We start from the raw sequence: 18,154 nt of genomic DNA, 5'->3' as shown, positions 1-18,154 counted from the left end.
GAGCCTTTTCCGCGGGGAGTGAGCACTCCCGCAAGCAGCTCATTCCTGTCCTCAAGTGCTGCTGTTTCACTGGGCATGGGAATGGGGAGAGGCGGGGGAGCCTGGGCTGTGACCTTCAAAGGACAGGGACTCTCAGCCATAGTCTGGCTGCAGTTGGGGTGGGAGCTGCAGGGTTCTTTTGTGGGCCTAGATCACTCATAATTTCCAAATTGACTACTTCCTTTGTGGAGTACACACACACACACACACCCTTCACAGCAGCACTTGAGACCTGCGCTAAGCGTATGTTTAGGCATTTGGTTTCCTGAGCTCTAAACTAAGCAGGGTTCCCTTGAGCGTCATTCTAAGCAGTTTTTAAAAAAATCATCATTTTTGATCCCCCACCAAATAAGTCATGAGAATCCAGGATTGTCCTGGATGAGTGGTTACGGAAGAGGAGGACTAGCCCTGTGTAGACCTCTTCTGAGAAGATCCTCTGTGTGAGAGAGGGAAGGTCCCTCCCCCTGCCAACAGTCTCCTACTTCTGCTTGTCCTTTTCTTTTCAGCACTACCTGGCCAGGAATTTCTACAACCTGAGGTTCCTTGCTCTGTTTGTAGCCTTCGCTATCAACTTCATCCTGCTCTTTTACAAGGTGATACTTCGTTTGGGGGCTATTTGCTGAATAGATTATATGCTTTTTAAAAAAGTAAAAGAAGTTATGCTCTTAATTTAAGCAAAAATTCTAATATCTAAGGAAATTTCTAAGACACTAAAAAAGGATACTGTCTTTAGCAACGGGGAGAATGGAGAGACAGGTTGCAAGGGAAGCCAGTTAGGGCACCATTTCAGTCATTCAGGATTGTTCTAGTTGTTACTTAATTCTTCAGATATTTGTTGGATGTCTGCAATGTGCTAGACCCTACATTAGGAGCTATAAGGTATTTCAAACTGAATAATAAATACAGTTCTTTCTGTGAGGAATAAAAGTAACAGACAGCCGTGACAGCTGACCCATATGTTAGAACTATTACAAAGAAAGAATGAATAGAAGTTGGTTTCTGGATGTGAAGGAGAGGGACTCATCAAGATAAATGGAGATTTTAAACATTGGTAAGGGAGTCTTGTCACTATAGGTGCATAATAAATGTTAATAGAATGAATTAATCAATGTCCCAGGTCCTGGATTCTTGACATAGTCTTTAACTGGCTGTTGTCACTTGCCTCTCTCCCTTCCTATTTAAAACCACAGATCTAATTTCTATAAAACATGCTCTTACCCACATCAGTTTTGCATTTGACAAACGAATGGCTTGCTATTGCCCATGGTGGAAAAGTGGAACTGTGTCGAAGGGCATGGTGAAGCCTGGCTTTAAACACGCTGAAACTGAAGTGACTCAGACAGGCACGCAGGTGCAGACAGCCAGCAGGCAGCGGGACCTGCAGCGTGACAGCTTCAAAGGCGCTGATCTGGGAGTCACTGTGTAAGGATGGCTGTGATGTTAACAGCCTCTAAGAAAGAACAGAAATGTTTTGTGTGTGCTATATGTGCACTTGTGCATACATGTTTGTCTTAAGTCTCCTCCCAGGCCATAGCATTTCAAAGATTACCTCCTGCAGCAAAGGGACTGTAGAATATATAGTAAGACATTCCTAACTTTTAAATTTGGGGCTTATTTTCAAGAGCGAGGATGTGTCTCTTAAAAATATTGTCAGAATAAAGTACTTAAAAACCTTATTCTCTCATCAGGTAATATGGAGTCACTACTATTTGTACAGCAAATGCCAGCAATATAAAATATATGGGGAGAGGCTAGTGGCAGAGGTCTTTCTGATGTTTCTAAGAGGGTGTGTATCTTGGGCCAGGTCACCGAAGAACCTTTAGAAGAAGAGACAGAGGATGTTGCAAACCTGTGGAATTCCTTTAATGACGAGGAAGAGGAAGAAGCGGTGGTGTTCTTTGTCCTGCAGGAGAGCACTGGGTACATGGCGCCAACACTGCGGGCCCTGGCCATCATCCACACCATCATCTCTTTAGTCTGCGTGGTGGGCTACTACTGCCTAAAGGTAAGTTGCCAGGCACTCTGAGTCTAATCAGAACCCTTGGGGAAGAAGTGTGTTAGTTTCTGGTATACAACAAAGTAATGCATTCGTGTGTGTGTGTGTGTGTGTGTGTGTGTATGATTCATTCATATATTCAAGCATATATATGAACATATTCATTCATTCTTGTATATATATACACATACACACGCACACATACATACATACATACACCCGTTCTTTCATATTCTTTTACATTATGGTTTATCACAGGATACTGAATATAATTCCTGGCTTTCTCTGCTTCTCCCCCCACATCATCCGTGAACCAACAGCAGTCACTGATTCTGCACTGTGCAGTGCTCATGATCAGCCTTTGCCACCTTCCTATCCTGAGTCTTTTATTTCCTCGGTGTTGTTTCCTTGTTTTAATAAAAGGGTAAGCAGCAACTGTATTTAATATCCTGCGATAAAGCATAATAGAAAAGAGTATGAAAAAGAATGTGCATATGTGTATGTATATATATGCATATGTATATATACATATATATATCTGAATCACTTTGCTATATATCAGAAATTAACACAACATTATAAGTCAACTATACTTCAATAAAATAAATTTTAAAAATAAAGGAGAGGAAAAGGGTAAGCAGTAACCCTTTACAAATCATTATCAAAAATTTGCCTTTTTGTCTTGGAAATAAAGGAGCAGTGTGAGGGGTCTAGATATCATGAAATTTGAGAAAGCATTACTGGGAGAAACAGTTTGGAGACCAAGGTCTCGGGGATGTTGCCAAGTAACTAGTAGCTTCCCAGCTGATGAGAAGCCCTGGCTCTGTCTGAATTAGGCTTTTGTGGCATGTGGAACTCTGACTCTCCTGATTTCTTATATCCTGAGATTCCAGTGGTATTCTCTGACCTTACTAACTAAAGTTTGTGTGTCTGGTGATGGTTGGGGCAAGTGGGTTATTTTCCCAGTATTTCCTGTGTACATACCCTCTTTTGCGGTAGGTCTTTATAAATGTGCCACCATATCTAGGCTAGAAGCAAAGTCATAATTCTAAGAGAATGGGAAGCAATGGTAGAGAACAAGTAAGTGTGCCTGGCAGGAGCTCTTTTCAGAAGGTACGTCAGGAAGAAAACTTCAGTAGCAAAAGACTGTGTACAGAGCCCAGTGAATCCTCTCATTCTAACTATTAAACCATATTTCATTAACCAAATTTCAAAGATATGAGAATATGACCCTAGCCATTGAAGGGAGTTGGAACTTCTACCTTATTATTCCAGCTGTTCAATATAGTTGATTGAACTGGAATAGTTTATTGTCCTTTCTAAATCTTGGTCAACCTCCAGCCTAAGAGTTTTAGGAGACCTAACTCATTCAGCCCTGTGATTCATCTACATATGGCCTTCTCACCAGCACAAGCCAGAAAGTCTAGTTTGTAGTACTGTCAGCTGTTTGTAGGCTGGCCCAAATCAGATCAGCTCTGGAGAGGGAGATATATGAGCCAAAGGACTGAGAGGTGATTAATTTAGCTTTGCACCCACAACTAGGCACCCTAAGAATCCCACTGCAAAGAGATTGCTGCCCTGACATTGGAAGGCCCATTTGTGAGATATGCATGGGAGAGGATGCTGTCATTAGAAAGCCTGCTCTGAGTACCCAGTGTCTTCCTACTCCTAGGTCCCTTTGGTCGTATTCAAAAGAGAAAAAGAAATCGCCAGGAAGCTGGAGTTTGATGGCTTATATATCACTGAACAGCCTTCTGAAGATGACATCAAGGGGCAGTGGGATCGCTTGGTAATCAACACGCCGTAAGTTTTGCCCCCACCCCAAAAAGGAAAAAGGAGTTTCTGTTGTAAATAAAATAATACCTTTTCCAGCAGCCATGGAGACTGATTAATATAAGCCTTCCTTAGGCGTGAAATAAGCTACAAGAATATATTGTACAACACAGGAAATATAGTCAAATGATTAAGATTGTAAAGTTATACATATTTTACCACAATAAAAATTTAGAAAAGAAACGACCATCACCATTAGCAAAGGTGATGCTCTAATGCCAGTATATTCACAATAGGGAAAATGAGAGCTGTAAGATAATGTGCTGAAAGAAAAGCAAAGCAACAGGGCTGAATATATAAACAAAGGTAACTTTTGAAACACAGCTGCACCAATAAAATATGTACCTCTAGAGGCAGCAGCCCTGACCCTTGAGGGAAGAAACTGCTGCTTATCCAAAGTTAGTTAAGCAAATTGAGAGACACAGCTTTGCAAAGGCACCGCTGAGCTTTGTAAAATAGTCCCTAGTAAGGGAAGGCTCGACTATTAAGGGAAAAAGGTGAGAGCCTGTAAATCAAAAGCACGTTTCTGCCTGCAGATCACTGCCAATCTCCCCACTTAAAACTAAGGGAAACTACTAAGACTCATTTCTGAGCCCTCATTATTATAGTACAACATTTTTGAATATTAATTACAGAAAGCTTACCAAAGAAAGATCATTTATCAGTTAATGCTTGTGTCTGTGGCACAAGATGATATGGCCTAAGAGTCCCAGGAAAAAGACAGTGCAGTTTCTAGAAATTTATCCTCAGGAGATAATGAGACAAATACACTAAACTGTTTTGACAAGGATGGTTGCTAACATTTATTTGAAGTGGCCGAAATATCCGTGAATAGGGAAATGTATGTATAAGGAGAACAGCTGTTTTAAAACATTTCAACAATCAACCTTTTTCTTCACAATAATGGCATCATTGTACATGTAGTACTTTGTAACCTGCTTTTTTAAAGTTAACTGTTATGTCATAGAGAGCTTTCATATTTTTAGTTAAATACATATAAAAGAAAATATAGAATGCACGTCTATTTTAAAGTATAGTAATAAAACAAACTACAAATCTTTAAAATTGGAACATCAATGAAAACTTTGAAGTCTTAGATATTATCCTCCCTATCCTCCCCAGACCCCAGCTAACCACTCTCCTGATTTTAGTGATACTCATTGTTTTGCTTTAGTGTATGATGTTACCACTTAGGTATGTGTCCCTAAACATGTGGTTTCATGTTAACTAGTTTTGAACTTTATATAAACGGAATCAAACTATACACATTGTACTGTCACTTGAATCGTTTGTTCAGCACCCCATTCAAGAACTCAACTAGGTTGATGTGTGTGGCTGTAACTGGTCATTTTCAAAACTGTGGCACTTTCCATTAAGTGAGGATATTATTGTATATTTAGCTGTTTTCCCGACAGTGGATACTTCAGCTGTTTTCACCTAGTGGCTGTTACAAACAGGGCTCTAAAGAATATTTTTATACCTGGTGCACAAGTAAAAGAGTTTCTCTAGACTAGAGACCAGGAGATGAATTTGCTGAATAGTAGGATCTGCAAATATTTATCCCGATTTACATTAAGCCAGCCCCCTGTGCGAGTTCCTGCTTCTCTGTCTCCTTGTCAGCACTTGTTGTCCTCAGATAACTTTGCTAATCTGGTAGGTGTGCAATAGCATCTTCTTGTGCATTTTGCTAATTTCTAAGAGATTGAGCCTCTTATGTTAACGTTTCTTGACCATTCATATATAGTTGTATCACTTATTTATGCATTTCCCTTCTGAAGGTTCTTTGCCTACCCCTCACTTAAAGGAACATTACCAAGTGGAATTATGCTTTCTACCTTGAAGGAGCTTACATGCCTAGTCAGGGGACAAGAATATTCAGATCAAAGTAAGATCACATCTGTGAAAGGGGCTTGACCAGAGCCTTCTGTCACTGGCCCGTCAACATCACTTGTGGAATCCTCCACTTATGCCAAAATGTGTCCAAGGCTGAGTTGTATGTTACAGACCATCTGTATAAGATTTAAGAGAAAGGAGATATCAGTGTGGATAGAGGAAGGGTCGCTTATTTTTGTTTTATTTTAGGTTCTAAATATAGGACATGAAAAATATCAAGTAGCAGAGAAATGGACAAAGAAGAAAATCAAAATAACTATTTCCATCTTCCATAGATGAAATCTATTAGCAGTTTACTTTGTAAGCCCAGCATTTGTTTTTGCTTTTAAGAATCATTTGGACATTTAAGAGCGAGACTGTTTCCAATATCCAAAAAAATATTTTTTTTAAGATTGCCACCCTGTTGTGGGAGAGGTGGCATTTGCTCAGGGTTATTCTTCTGAAAGGTCCATGGACAGAGGATGGCCCCCCTTCCTCATCACCAACTTGGGTGGCCTCTATAGAGTAGGGGACTGTTGTGTTCCAGAGCTAACAAGAATGACTTAAATGAAGGAAGACATACGTAAGAATGCTTGCATCAAGGGCAGAGGTTCCTTGGCTGCAAACTAGACTCACATGGAACCTCTCAGGTAAGATTTAATCTTTCTGGATAGGAGCAAAATATATTAAATGGGTTCTGCCAACACACCTGAAAGTAAGAGTTCTTTCTTGACTCTAACAGTAAGAAGCTATTTGCAGTGGAGCTAGTACAAGCTGTCTAGCAGAAGAAAGAAGCTCTCTCATGGGCTTAAGGTTTGGATGGTGTAGGGACAATCTCCAAAGGAGAGAGGGATCTGATGCCTGGAGAAGGGGGAAGCTGTACCCCACAGGAATTATGCTGGAATGGAGAAGAGAGACGAACACTCCATTAGGAAAACCCCCATGTAAATTAGCTAATGGGGATTTCCAGACTGGAAATTTCAGTTAGGGACTTTGTCCACACTTCCCACCACTGTGACTGCAGCACCTACCCCAGTTACTGCTGTAAAGTAGGCACTTGAAGTGAAAGTGAAAGTCACTCAGTTGTGTCGACACTTTGCGACCCCATGGTCTATATAGTTCATGGAATTCTCCAGGCCAGACAACTGGAATGGGTAGCCCTTCCCTTCTCCAGAGGGTCTTCCCAACCCAGGAATCGAATCCAGTTCTCCTGCAATGCAGGTGGATTCTTTACCAGCTGAGCCACAGGGGAAGCCCAAAGTGGGCACTTGATGAAGGTTTATTGCATGTGTTTCCTGGCTCTTAACCATAATTTTGAAGTAGAAAATGCAAAGTAGCTTTTCAGGCGTTTCAGATGAGAAGTCACCACAAAGTAAGATCAGAAATTTGGTAGACCTGTGGTGACTCTGAACTTCAATCAAGTCTTGAATTCTTCAATGAACAGGACAAAAACCAAAAAGATCATAGGTCCAGACACTCGAAAACTGCCACGTTTCTTGATGTGCTTGCCTTGATGTTAAGAAAATCTTTTTCATTTTCTTTTTCAGATCTTTTCCTAATAACTACTGGGACAAGTTTGTAAAGAGAAAGGTATGTCTTGTCAGGGTGGCAGGGAAATTCCGTGACCTCCAAAGAAATGTAAATTTTTTCAAGTTCTCCATTTACAAACATGGATAAATTTAATGCTGCCTTGATGATGGTATCACAAGGAGAGTAAGTCAACAGAAAGGGTTTTCTATGAACTTATGTCATTTGGGGGCTTCGTTCCTATGCTCATGCTTTAAACAACTTAGCACAATCACTTTTCTATGTACTAGGTTTTTTCCTCCCTTCCAAAATGATAGCCAGAAAAGCAGCTTTCACTTAATTGTCTTTATTGCTTCTGTTTTCTGTGGGGGGTATTTTTTTCTCTTCATTTTCCTTTTGCATTTTGATTCATATCGACCCCTTGGAAGAGCCCAGAGTGTGACACAGCTCTGGAGACATGAGGGCTGGAGGAAACACTGATGGTGGTGCCTGCCCTGAGCTCACCCTGTTCTCTTCTCTGCTTTAGGTGATCAACAAGTATGGAGATCTCTACGGAGCAGAACGCATTGCTGAACTCCTGGGTTTGGATAAAAATGCCCTTGACTTTAGCCCAGTGGAAGAGACCAAAGCAGAGGCGGCCTCCCTGGTGTCATGGTACAGAGCTTAGGAGTTAAATCTCAGAGTCTGGCTGCGTAGACCCTTTGTCTTTCCAGTTGTCTTCCCTAAACTCATAATCATGTCTCTGTTGTCTCGGGCTCTGGTTTAGCCTAAGTGTTTCTTCTAGGTTCTAATATATTGGGGCAGCGGGAGGATATTGCTTTAAAAAAAATGTAAAGACAGACTTCATGCCTGATAGAGCTGAAGGAGAAAGACATTAAAATTTCAGGATGTGTGATTCAGCCACTCTGATTCTCATGGTGAACACATACAACTTGATAAAGCTCAGAGCTGTATTTATAGATTTATTAAATCCCGAGAGAGAAAAAAAATTTTTTTTTCCCCTTATTAAACACTTAAATCTTGACATTTATAAGCTTTGAAATGACTTGTTCCCCTTTAGGCTAAGTTCCATCGACATGAAGTACCATGTCTGGAAGCTGGGAGTTGTTTTTACTGACAATGTAAGTATGGCATCTGGGAAAGTGAAATCCTGTGCCCCCAAGTCTAGGGATGTCATTAGATGCCACAAAGAAACAAGCTATGGCGGCGGCTCAGGAAGATGCAAGGAGTTCTCATGGAAGACAGACAGCCTTAGGGTGTTGGGAGACACTTCTCTCTCATGCAATAGTATAAGGCAGAGGGGGGCTTCACTTGGCAATTTTTGGGTCAGTTCACAGCCCAAGATGAGAAAAAGTGGGTTTCATGAATGCCTGAAAAGCTGCTCAATTTCTTCCATTCCTCAGTCCTTTCTCTACCTCGCCTGGTACACGACGATGTCAGTCCTGGGCCACTACAACAACTTTTTCTTCGCTGCTCATCTGCTGGATATCGCGATGGGCTTCAAGACTCTGAGGACTATCCTGTCATCTGTCACTCACAATGGCAAACAGGTATGGGGTTTATACTGGTGCAGAATGAGAGGGGCCAAGATACAGACAGGAAAAATCATAACCAATAACAGGTAGTACACTAGTGTATGACAGGAAGATATGTGTTGTGTAGCGTATAATGCGCCTTTCATGGTCAAACGGTTGAATGAATAGTGATTGGTTTTGCAAAATTGCAGCCAATTAAAAGGCAGAAGACCTTGATTCAGAAACCTTTAACATTTAGATCAATGTATGTACTTTAGAAAAGTCACTAGGTACTTCTGATGGAAGTTTGGAAGTGAAGTGGCTCAGTTGTGTCTGACTCTTTGTGACCACATGGACTGTAGCCTACACGCTTCCAATTAAGAACCAATGACTTAGATATCTATGAAAGTGATAGTGTTAGTTGCTCATTTGTGTCCGACTCTGCAACTCCATGGACTGTAGCCCGACAGGCTCGTCTGTCCATGGAATTCTCCGGGCAAGAATACTGGAGGGGGTTGCCGTTCCTTTGATCTTCCTGGCCCAGGGGTCGAAGCCGGGTCTCTGGCATTGCAGGCAGATTCTTTACTGTCTGAACACCAGGGAAGCCCCATAGATATTTATCTACCCACATATATACAGCTATATGCAGACATACATGTATGTGTGTGTGTCTATATGTATCTGTAGAGTCATTGCCCTATATCCATCCAGTCTGTCTACTACAGAACTGTCAGGGTCAGTCCCTTCATTAAAATTCCCAAATGGTTCCTCCTGTCAACAAACTCCCTAGCATTTTATTCCTCATTAAGTGCAAATGCACGAATGAGACATGTTCCCTCACATCTCTAAATCTTTCTAGGAGGAAGGAGAAAAGAAGGTGAAGTTAATTACAGCCATTATGGGAAATAGTACAGCAAGTCCTCAAAAAAATAAGTATAGAACTGCCATTTTATCCAGCAGTTCCACTTCTGGGTATATATATCTCTCTCAAGGAAATGAAATCAGTATCTTAAAGAAATATCTATATTCCCATGTTCATAGCAGCATTATTCCCAATCGCCAAGATATGAAAACAACCTATATCCATCCTGGATAAACAAAATTTGTTATGGACATACAGCAGAATATCATTCAGCCATAAAAAAGAAACTTTTTGTCATTTGCAGCAACATAGATGAACCTGTAGGGCATTATGCTTAGTGAAATAAGCCAGACACAGGAAGACAAATACTGTATGGTGTCATTTTATGTGAAATAATAAAAAAGGTCTAGAACCAGAGAGTAGAGCAGTAGTTACCAGGGGGTGTTGGGGGAAATGGCAGTATTGGTCAGAAAGTACAAACGTTTAGTTATTAAATAAATTATCACTGGGGATCTAAAGTATTGTGGTTACAGTTAAAGCTACTGAATTGCATACTTGAAATTTGCTTAGAAAGTAGCTCTTCAGTGTTTTCAGCACACACATACAGGAAATGTGTGAGATGATGGCCATGTTCATTAACTTGAGCATGATCATTTTATAATGATGTATGCATATATTAAGTCATCACATTGCACACCTTAAAAAATGAAAATTCCAACCAGAAGAAAAAGTTAAATTAACTTTTAATTGTTCTAAAATGAAACGGTGCTAGATGATATCAGGATGGTTTCTTTCTTCTAGGCTTCTGGTAGCAGCAACAGTTTCTTGGTTGACACAAAAAAGAATGGAGGGAAGCTACAGATAACAGAACCTGTGATATAGATGTTTGCTTAGAGTGGTAAATTCTTCCTTACAGGATCTGGAGAGAAATGGTGTTGTGTATTATTTTTCCATATGTGTCTTGGGAAGTTTTATCCTATGAAAGTGGCCTCTCCCAAAATGTGATTTATGGAATGCCAGTTCTCCAATATGTTTTTTTTAATCAACAGAATTACTTTCTTCCCCTTTACTCAGATTTTCAAAGCTCGCATTTTGTTGATTTGGCTTAGTGGCATTATACAGCAAAAGTATACCTTAAATGAAAAGTTTAAACAATCATTTTTTTATATGGGCTTGCTGACTAAACTCTGACAAGATGGTTTTTTAAAAATGTGCCTCGCTTGAACCATGTGCCAAGTGTTGCAACAGGCTCATAACCACCCTGCAGCGTAGATGTTATACTCACTTGAGAAAGAAGAGAATTAAGAGTCAAGAGAGGCTAAGGATTTCACCCAAGAGCACTTTAGAACTTCTAAACCAGCTTCTTTCTGTGAAGTCTGCTATTTAAGACATAAGTTACTAAATTCATTGTTCAAGAAGTCACTGAATATGTCAGTTCTGGTACTTATCTTGCCCGCTTCCTTTTGTGTAGCAACTTGAGGGCAAAGATTTTATCTTGTTGATCTTCATCAAATGAAGCCCAACACCTATTCCCTGCTATAGGCCAGATGAGCAGGTCTTCTGTAGTCCTCATTTATGGTGCTTCCTAAAAGCCAAGAAACAAACAGGCCCTATGACTCCAGCAAAGGTCCAAGGTAGGTTTCTTCTTTATGAAAGATGTCACTATGAAGTTACTATAAGAATTTTTATGGTTGAGCAAAGCTGTGACAGTTACCCAGTTCATGGTTAGTTATGAAATATTGTGATGTGGGGACAGATACCCACCAGCCCAAGGAATCTATAGTTTCCATTTTTTACAAATGTTCTTGAAGTATAGTTGATTTACAGTGCCATGTTAATTTCTTCTGTACAGCAGTGTGACTCAGTTATTCTTTTTATTGAAGTATAGTTGATTTACAAATGTGTTAATTTCATGCAGTTTCTTTAGAAGCAGCATTAGAACTTAAAGTTACCAATGAGGGTGGGGAAGGATAAATTAGAACTTTGGAATTAACATATATACACGACTACATATAAAATATAAACAAGGACTCACTTTATAGCACAGGGAACTATACTCACGATTTTGAAATAACCTATAGGGAGAATATGAAAAAGAATATGTATATGGGGGTATGTGTATAACTGAATCATTGTGCTGTACACCTGAAACTAACCAACATTGTAAATCAACTACAAATAAATAAAAAGCCGCCGCTACATCATGAAGCTTCAGGTCATTGCTCTCTCTGTAAAAAAAAACAAAGTAACCATCCTTAGAGCGCCATCACCCTTCTCATCCTTAAATCTCTCTGTAGTTTACACATGCCCCTGTGCAGCACCCCAGGCATTAGTCTGCCCAGGCTGTTGTAACAATATACAGTAAGTCCCCTACATACGAACCTTCAAGTTGTCAGTGTGCCCTGTATGCCAGCTATTGTACTGTACCACTGTACTTTTCAAGGTACTATAAAACTTATTAAAATGTCTTGTTTTTGTGTTATGTATGATTTATGTGAAAAGTATTATAAACCTGAAACAATACAGTACTATATAGCCAGTTGTGTTAGTTGGGTGTCTAGGCTAAACTTCGTTGGACTTAGAAATACCCTCTTGGAATAGAACTCATTCGTACCTAGGGGACTTACTGTACTCAAGACTGGAGGGTTAGACAGCAGACATTGATTTCCTCTCAGTTCTGGAGGCTGGAAGTCCACGATAAGGATGTGGGTAGCTTGGTTTCCCTGAGGCCTCTCTCCATGACCTGCAGCTTTTTCACTTTATTATGCTTCAGTGCATACCTGGTATCTCTCCGAGTCCTAACCTTCTCTTCTTGTTAAAAAAACCAAGTCAGATTAAATTAAAATGTGGCTGTTAGGGTAGGCACTGCTCTAATCACCCCTTTAAAGGCCCCGTCTCCAAATGCAGTCATATTCAGAGGTGTTGAGGATTAGGGCTTCAACATATGAATCTCAGGGACCCAATTTAGTCTGTAAGAGCCCATCATTATTCTTTTCTCCCAACAAGCCTGTTTTTCTTTGGTCTCATCTCTTGGCATCACAGCCTTCGTTCCCGTCCCCTCATCGTTCCACTTTCCTGTTTCCTTGGAGTCTCCCACTTCCTCTTCCCTCTCTCTTTGCTCCCAGTTGGTCCTGACCGTCGGTCTCCTGGCTGTGGTGGTTTATCTCTATACTGTGGTGGCATTCAACTTCTTCCGCAAGTTCTACAACAAAAGTGAAGACGACGATGAGCCCGACATGAAGTGTGACGACATGATGACGGTGAGTTCCCTGCGGGGCCGCGCAGCCTTGCTGGGGGAGAAGGGCTGTGGGCAGAGCGGCAGCACGGAGACAGAGCACGACAGAGATGAGAACAGAATACTGACGTCTGATCCGAAAGCGAGGTGAGCCCTGGAAAGACAGAAGCGGTGGAATATACCACTTGTCCAGGTCCAGGTGGAAGAGGAAGCACACAGGTAGGCGGGTCATCATCTGTCCACGTTCGTGTGGGGTGAAGATGTGAGTTACCTATGTCTGTATCTCACGGAAGTCAAGTTTGGATTCTTTGCCTTTGAGAGCTGGGAGCAAAGAATCCCATGAACCTGGTGCTCGGTTTATTTCAGCAAGCCAGGGGCCCTTCTTTCAGAACACATGTCATCTGAAAGATGTCATAGCAGTGGGATCGGGTCAGGGCAGAAGGGTCCTGTCAGGGCAGCCTTTGCAGGGCTAGAAAGGCCTAGCTGCAGCAGCCTCTCTAGACATTTATAAGGACCAGATTTCAGGAAAAGAATGTGTGTATTAGAGACCAGTGACGGTACACTGCTCCCCTGCCCCCACTGTGATCATTTCTCCAGAAAATGGAGGCACTTTTTGGCTAAAAACCCCCCATACACTTTCTCAGGGCAAGCACCCCATGAGACAGCAACACTACAGTTGCTGAAGCCCCAGTGTGACCAGCCCAGGCTCTATGCTGCCCCTGGTTTTTGATTTACCAGCCCTAAGACTGCCTCCCACACGTGCATCCTGAACCCATCACAGCCAGTCTGGAGGAGAGACGGGGGCAGCCCGGTCTGTGAGTCCTACCTGGTGCACGAGTGCAGCTTGGGAGGAGACGCTCTGGGGAGCCCGCGCTCCCAGGTGTGTGGAGAATGTAGAAGGAGGGGAGCCTTTTCCTGCTGGCACTTTAAAATTAAATGAGATAAAATTCATATCTGGCCTATGCCATCCTCCTCAGAGTCTAAAGTCCTTTTATCTTATACACGCCTAGAGTGAATTCTCACGTGTGTGTCCAGTAGTTCAAAACTGTTTTTTTAAAAAGGAGCAAAAAAAATCTTTTAAAGGATACATGGAACAGCAATCTTTCCATCTTTATAGACACCAGAGGGTGCAAGCCCAGAGTTAGCGGTATGAATATGTTATTGTGAAGCGTACCCTTCTCCTGCCTCAGGGCTGTCATATTTTTAATTACATGAATGATCAGACCATCTCCATAACAACAAATGAAACTCTGCAGCTTTTACTCAAATTGCCATGATTTTTCTTCTCTAGTGTTACCTGTTCCACATGTACGTGGGAGTGAGAGCTGGAGGTGGCATCGGTGATGAAATTGAAGACCCTGCTGGGGACCCGTATGAAATGTATCGCATCGTTTTTGACATTACCTTCTTCTTCTTCGTCATTGTCATCCTGCTAGCCATCATCCAAGGTATGCTTACCAATTATGTTGTATGCATGGGGCTCAGTCTAGTTCTCTTTACCTTTCTGCATCTATCACTTTGTATGTACAGAGGTTTGTGCATTCACTAACTTGTTAATTCAAACAAGACATTTCTAGACATCTACTATATAGAAGGCCAAAGATATACCAAGGCAGTGATACAAGAAACTTGAACATCCTTACAGAGGACCACCTTTCTTCACTGCCAACTCTGAATTGATCATTTCCATCTTATTCTGCTTTTTAAATATCTCCTGTGGCTAGTATGGGCCCTCATGGTTTCTGCCCTGATCATTTTCCTCCCAGGCAATGGGGTGGGGAAGGAGCAAAAAGAAAAGCTGTGAGAGTGTGACATGTTTTTTCCTTCTTTGCAGGGAGAGGTACTGGTATGTTAGTTAGTAGCTTGTCAGGAATTAGAGAACAATAGTGATAGATTTAGTTTAAGTCATGCCAAGTGGAGAGACCTATGAGCCACACAGGTGCTGGGGACCAACAAGCAGTTAACTCTAATAGGTCTTTTAGGAGACAAATCAGGAATGGTATAGGATAAAAATATTAAATCAGGACATATAAGTATTAATGAATGCAAAAATAAAAGAAATGGGATCCATTAGTGGTGGTGGTGGTGGTGGCTGAAGATGTGGGTGTAGAGATTTTCCAAAAACAAAAGCAAAAAAGCTGAGGAGGAACCCCGATTGATACACATCAGTGCCTAAGGGGCTAGAAGAGGAAGAGCTGATAAGGAAGACAGAAAAGGAACAGCCCAGCAAACAGTAGGACAAGGAAGGAAGGATGAGAAGAAAGAGTCAAGGAGGAGTGAGTAGTTAGAGAAGTGGAGTAACAGGAACCATGAAAAATGATTAACCAGGATGCAGCATCTGAAAACACAAGTGGGTTTTGTTTTTTTTCTGATTTTGCTTTAATTGTATCATTCAGCTTCATAATTCCCCTTTTAATTTTTCAAACAAAACAAAGTGGCCTCTGCTCTGAACTACTAAACAGGTTATGCAAAGCATTCTGTTTTCATATTTAAAATTCCAGGTCTTATTATTGATGCTTTCGGGGAGCTCAGAGACCAGCAGGAACAAGTACGAGAGGATATGGAGGTACCTACTGTTCTACTAATCCCAACTCCATTTTTGTATCTCACAGCAAATGGATTTTTTAAACAACAGGTTCTGCTATTCCTCAGCCCTAGGCAAAACTACTACCCAAGTTTGCTTTCCATGCCTGTCCTCTTATCTGTGCCCATCCACCAGCTCTGGGCATTTCTTCTGCTCCACCATCTGTGCCCTTCCCTCCTCCCACACCTGCCGCCTCTGTCATGCCCCATGCTTGGGCGAGAGCAGGGACCCTCCGCTAGCCAGAAGCTAGGTACATGACACTGTGGAGTAGGTGACTAACAGCCTGAAGCACGAAAGGGAAATATTTTTCAGTATCTCTCAATTCAGTTAGAGATCATCACCCTTTTCCCAACTGCCTGTAACGTCACGCCTACTCATGCCTTTTCTGTTATTTTTCTCAGACTAAATGCTTCATCTGTGGGATTGGCAATGACTACTTTGACACGACCCCTCATGGTTTTGAAACACACACCCTACAAGAGCACAACTTAGCCAACTACCTGTGAGTATCCTCGGTCAGCGGGGGCGGCAGGGTTGGGGGGAAGAGCAGTGAGTTAAATGCAGTTTACGTCTTACAGTTCACGCTCTGCTAATGTCTTTTCCTCCTCAGTCTCTGGAAAGTAGGAGCAATTAGGAAAGAACTTGCAGGAGTATCTTTGCCATATACCCTGCCTCTCCTGTTTTGCTAGATGTGTGCAGACTGTTTCTGCTTTCTCCACCTGGAATTAGATCCCATCCCTTCCCAAGGTCCTATTACCTCCAGCGGGTTTTCTCTTGGGGATTTTTCCTAGCACCATATATTTTTTAATCCTAAACAAAGAAAAAAGGCTATGGCCCCACTTTTCCTTCTCTTCCAGAAAAAAATGGAAAAGTGTGCCTGTTCAGAGTCTCCAATTTCTCTCTCTCTCCCCTTAGAACTCACTCACTCTCCCCTGCAGTTGGCCTTCCTCCCCACCAATTCGTATTTGCTCTTGTCAAGGTGGCCCCTGACCTGCACGTTGCTGGATTCCAGGGTTAATTTCCAGGCTGGGTTTCTTTAAGATGTGTGTGTTTTCACATTGCTGTATCCCAGCACCTGAGGCCTGGCACCCAGTAGGTAAATAATAAATATCTCATTCAGGCAGAAGGTATTCGGAGTCTACTGTGTGCCACAAACTGCCTTGGAAACTTATAGAATTTGTAGGAAATACACATCTCCTGACAATTCAGATTCTGTAAGTGATCATCATTTTCAAGAGAAGAATCTGCTGGGCTCTGCTCCCTGGCCTGGCCCTTCCCCTCTGTGTCTACCCTGTATTGTTTAGAAAACCCTAATCTTTCTTTAGGATAGAATGGGCCTCGCCATTGAGGGAGGTTATTGTCAAAGAGAAGTAACAATGTCTTTTTGCTAAAATGAATTTAAGACAAAAACACAGGTTTAAAAAAAAAAAAATCACTTGGGCATACCTTTTCCTCCAACCATAAATGTTCATCGTTGTTTGCATCTTTATGGAGGTGATCAGGATGGATGTACTTCTAGAAGAGGTGAGCCTGTGGCTCATCTCAGGCCCGTCGATAGAGAACAGTTGGGACTCTTGAAGGTACTTCCCATGGCACTCTGTACATAATAGTGTATTTTCTCTGTACCCCTCCACTAGCAAGCTTGAGGGGGGAGAAACAGTCTTATTCATGTTTAAAACTTCCCCCCGCCCCTGAAAATTGTGCTTTGTGAATTAAATGTGCTAGGAAAGCAATAATGTCCTATATGACAAGATACCGGTCATGTTTTCTTTCTTCGTCTGATGAAAGGAAGGAAGGAAAGTAGTTATTGCTTCACTGTGGGCCACAATCTGAGACTATAAACCTAAGAATATCCTGGGAGAACTCAAAATCTGGGGCTCAAGCTCTCCTCACCGTCTCAAGGATGCTATTTATGCTTTCTCTTCCTTTCACCAGCCTCACAGTCCTTTTCCTGAAGGGCACAGGCCGATTCCCTTGGATGCTGTCTCTGAGATCGCATAATATGAGCTGAGAGGCCAGCCCCAGCCTCCCGTGATTCTGTGTTCCAGACATACTCAAGCCTTAGACACAAGCCTCCTGGTTAGAGCAAGTGAAACTACACTGGCCTACCTCCGTTGTCTAAAAAACAACAAAAACAAAACAACACTTCTGGAAAAATCAGGGCAACTGAATGAGAGTCAATACTTTTATCAGTATTTTTCTGTGACATATCTTTGAGATACACATGATTTCAATTCTGCATTCCTATAAGTGGATAAACTGGCCAACTAAAAATTATATAGTTAGAGTTTTGGCTACCATTTTATTGTTTATATTGGGATTTTTTTAAAAAACAATAAAATGGTAGCTAAAATGCTTCCTCAGAAGTGATCTTAGCTCAAGGTTTGGTGATAGTAAAAAGGACCTCTTTTCACAGAAAGGCTCATTTTGAGATTGATGTATATTAGAAAATAATGGTGTATGTTGTCACACCACGTTTCCCCAATTCTGAAAGGTACAGTGGTCAACATGATGCTAAACAATATATTTGATCCTCTCCCTAGTTCATTTGAGTAAATGAACTTTAGTTTTCTAACCAAAGTATCTCATACTGTCTTTCTCTCGGTTGTTAAAGCTTTTTTCCTTGTTCCAGGTTCTTCCTGATGTATTTGATTAATAAAGATGAGACAGAGCACACGGGACAGGTGAGAAA

At 41.5% G+C, this 18,154-nt stretch overlaps 1 protein-coding gene and 1 long non-coding RNA gene across 2 annotated transcripts in view; one reads left to right on the top strand and one right to left on the bottom strand.

Moving 5' to 3' along the window:
- The window catches only part of RYR3 (ryanodine receptor 3), a 555,495-nt gene that overhangs the window by 534,742 nt on the left and 2,599 nt on the right, over positions 1-18,154 (top strand). The window contains exons 92-103 of the mRNA XM_081507033.1: positions 546-632; positions 1,844-2,044; positions 3,708-3,838; positions 7,288-7,330; positions 7,794-7,921; positions 8,328-8,388; positions 8,671-8,817; positions 12,769-12,903; positions 14,170-14,326; positions 15,380-15,444; positions 15,864-15,964; positions 18,095-18,146. Of these exons, the coding sequence (XP_081363159.1) occupies positions 546-632; positions 1,844-2,044; positions 3,708-3,838; positions 7,288-7,330; positions 7,794-7,921; positions 8,328-8,388; positions 8,671-8,817; positions 12,769-12,903; positions 14,170-14,326; positions 15,380-15,444; positions 15,864-15,964; positions 18,095-18,146 (1,308 nt within the window). The remainder of the gene's footprint in view (positions 1-545; positions 633-1,843; positions 2,045-3,707; positions 3,839-7,287; positions 7,331-7,793; positions 7,922-8,327; positions 8,389-8,670; positions 8,818-12,768; positions 12,904-14,169; positions 14,327-15,379; positions 15,445-15,863; positions 15,965-18,094; positions 18,147-18,154) is intronic.
- LOC145512728 (uncharacterized) lies at positions 10,370-13,032 on the bottom strand. The gene is made up of 2 exons (XR_014058697.1): positions 12,258-13,032; positions 10,370-11,228 (listed from the first exon to the last, which is right to left on the bottom strand). It is a non-coding gene; the product is annotated as an uncharacterized LOC145512728 (long non-coding RNA).

The sequence above is a fragment of the Giraffa tippelskirchi genome, chromosome 7, assembly GCF_054371585.1.
Source record: "Giraffa tippelskirchi isolate mGirTip1 chromosome 7, T2T-mGirTip1v1.2.pri, whole genome shotgun sequence".
In the NCBI taxonomy this organism is placed as follows: Eukaryota; Metazoa; Chordata; class Mammalia; order Artiodactyla; family Giraffidae; genus Giraffa; species Giraffa tippelskirchi.
The sequence above is the reverse complement of the archived record's forward strand: the minus strand, read 5'-3'. Positions and strand labels throughout refer to the sequence as shown.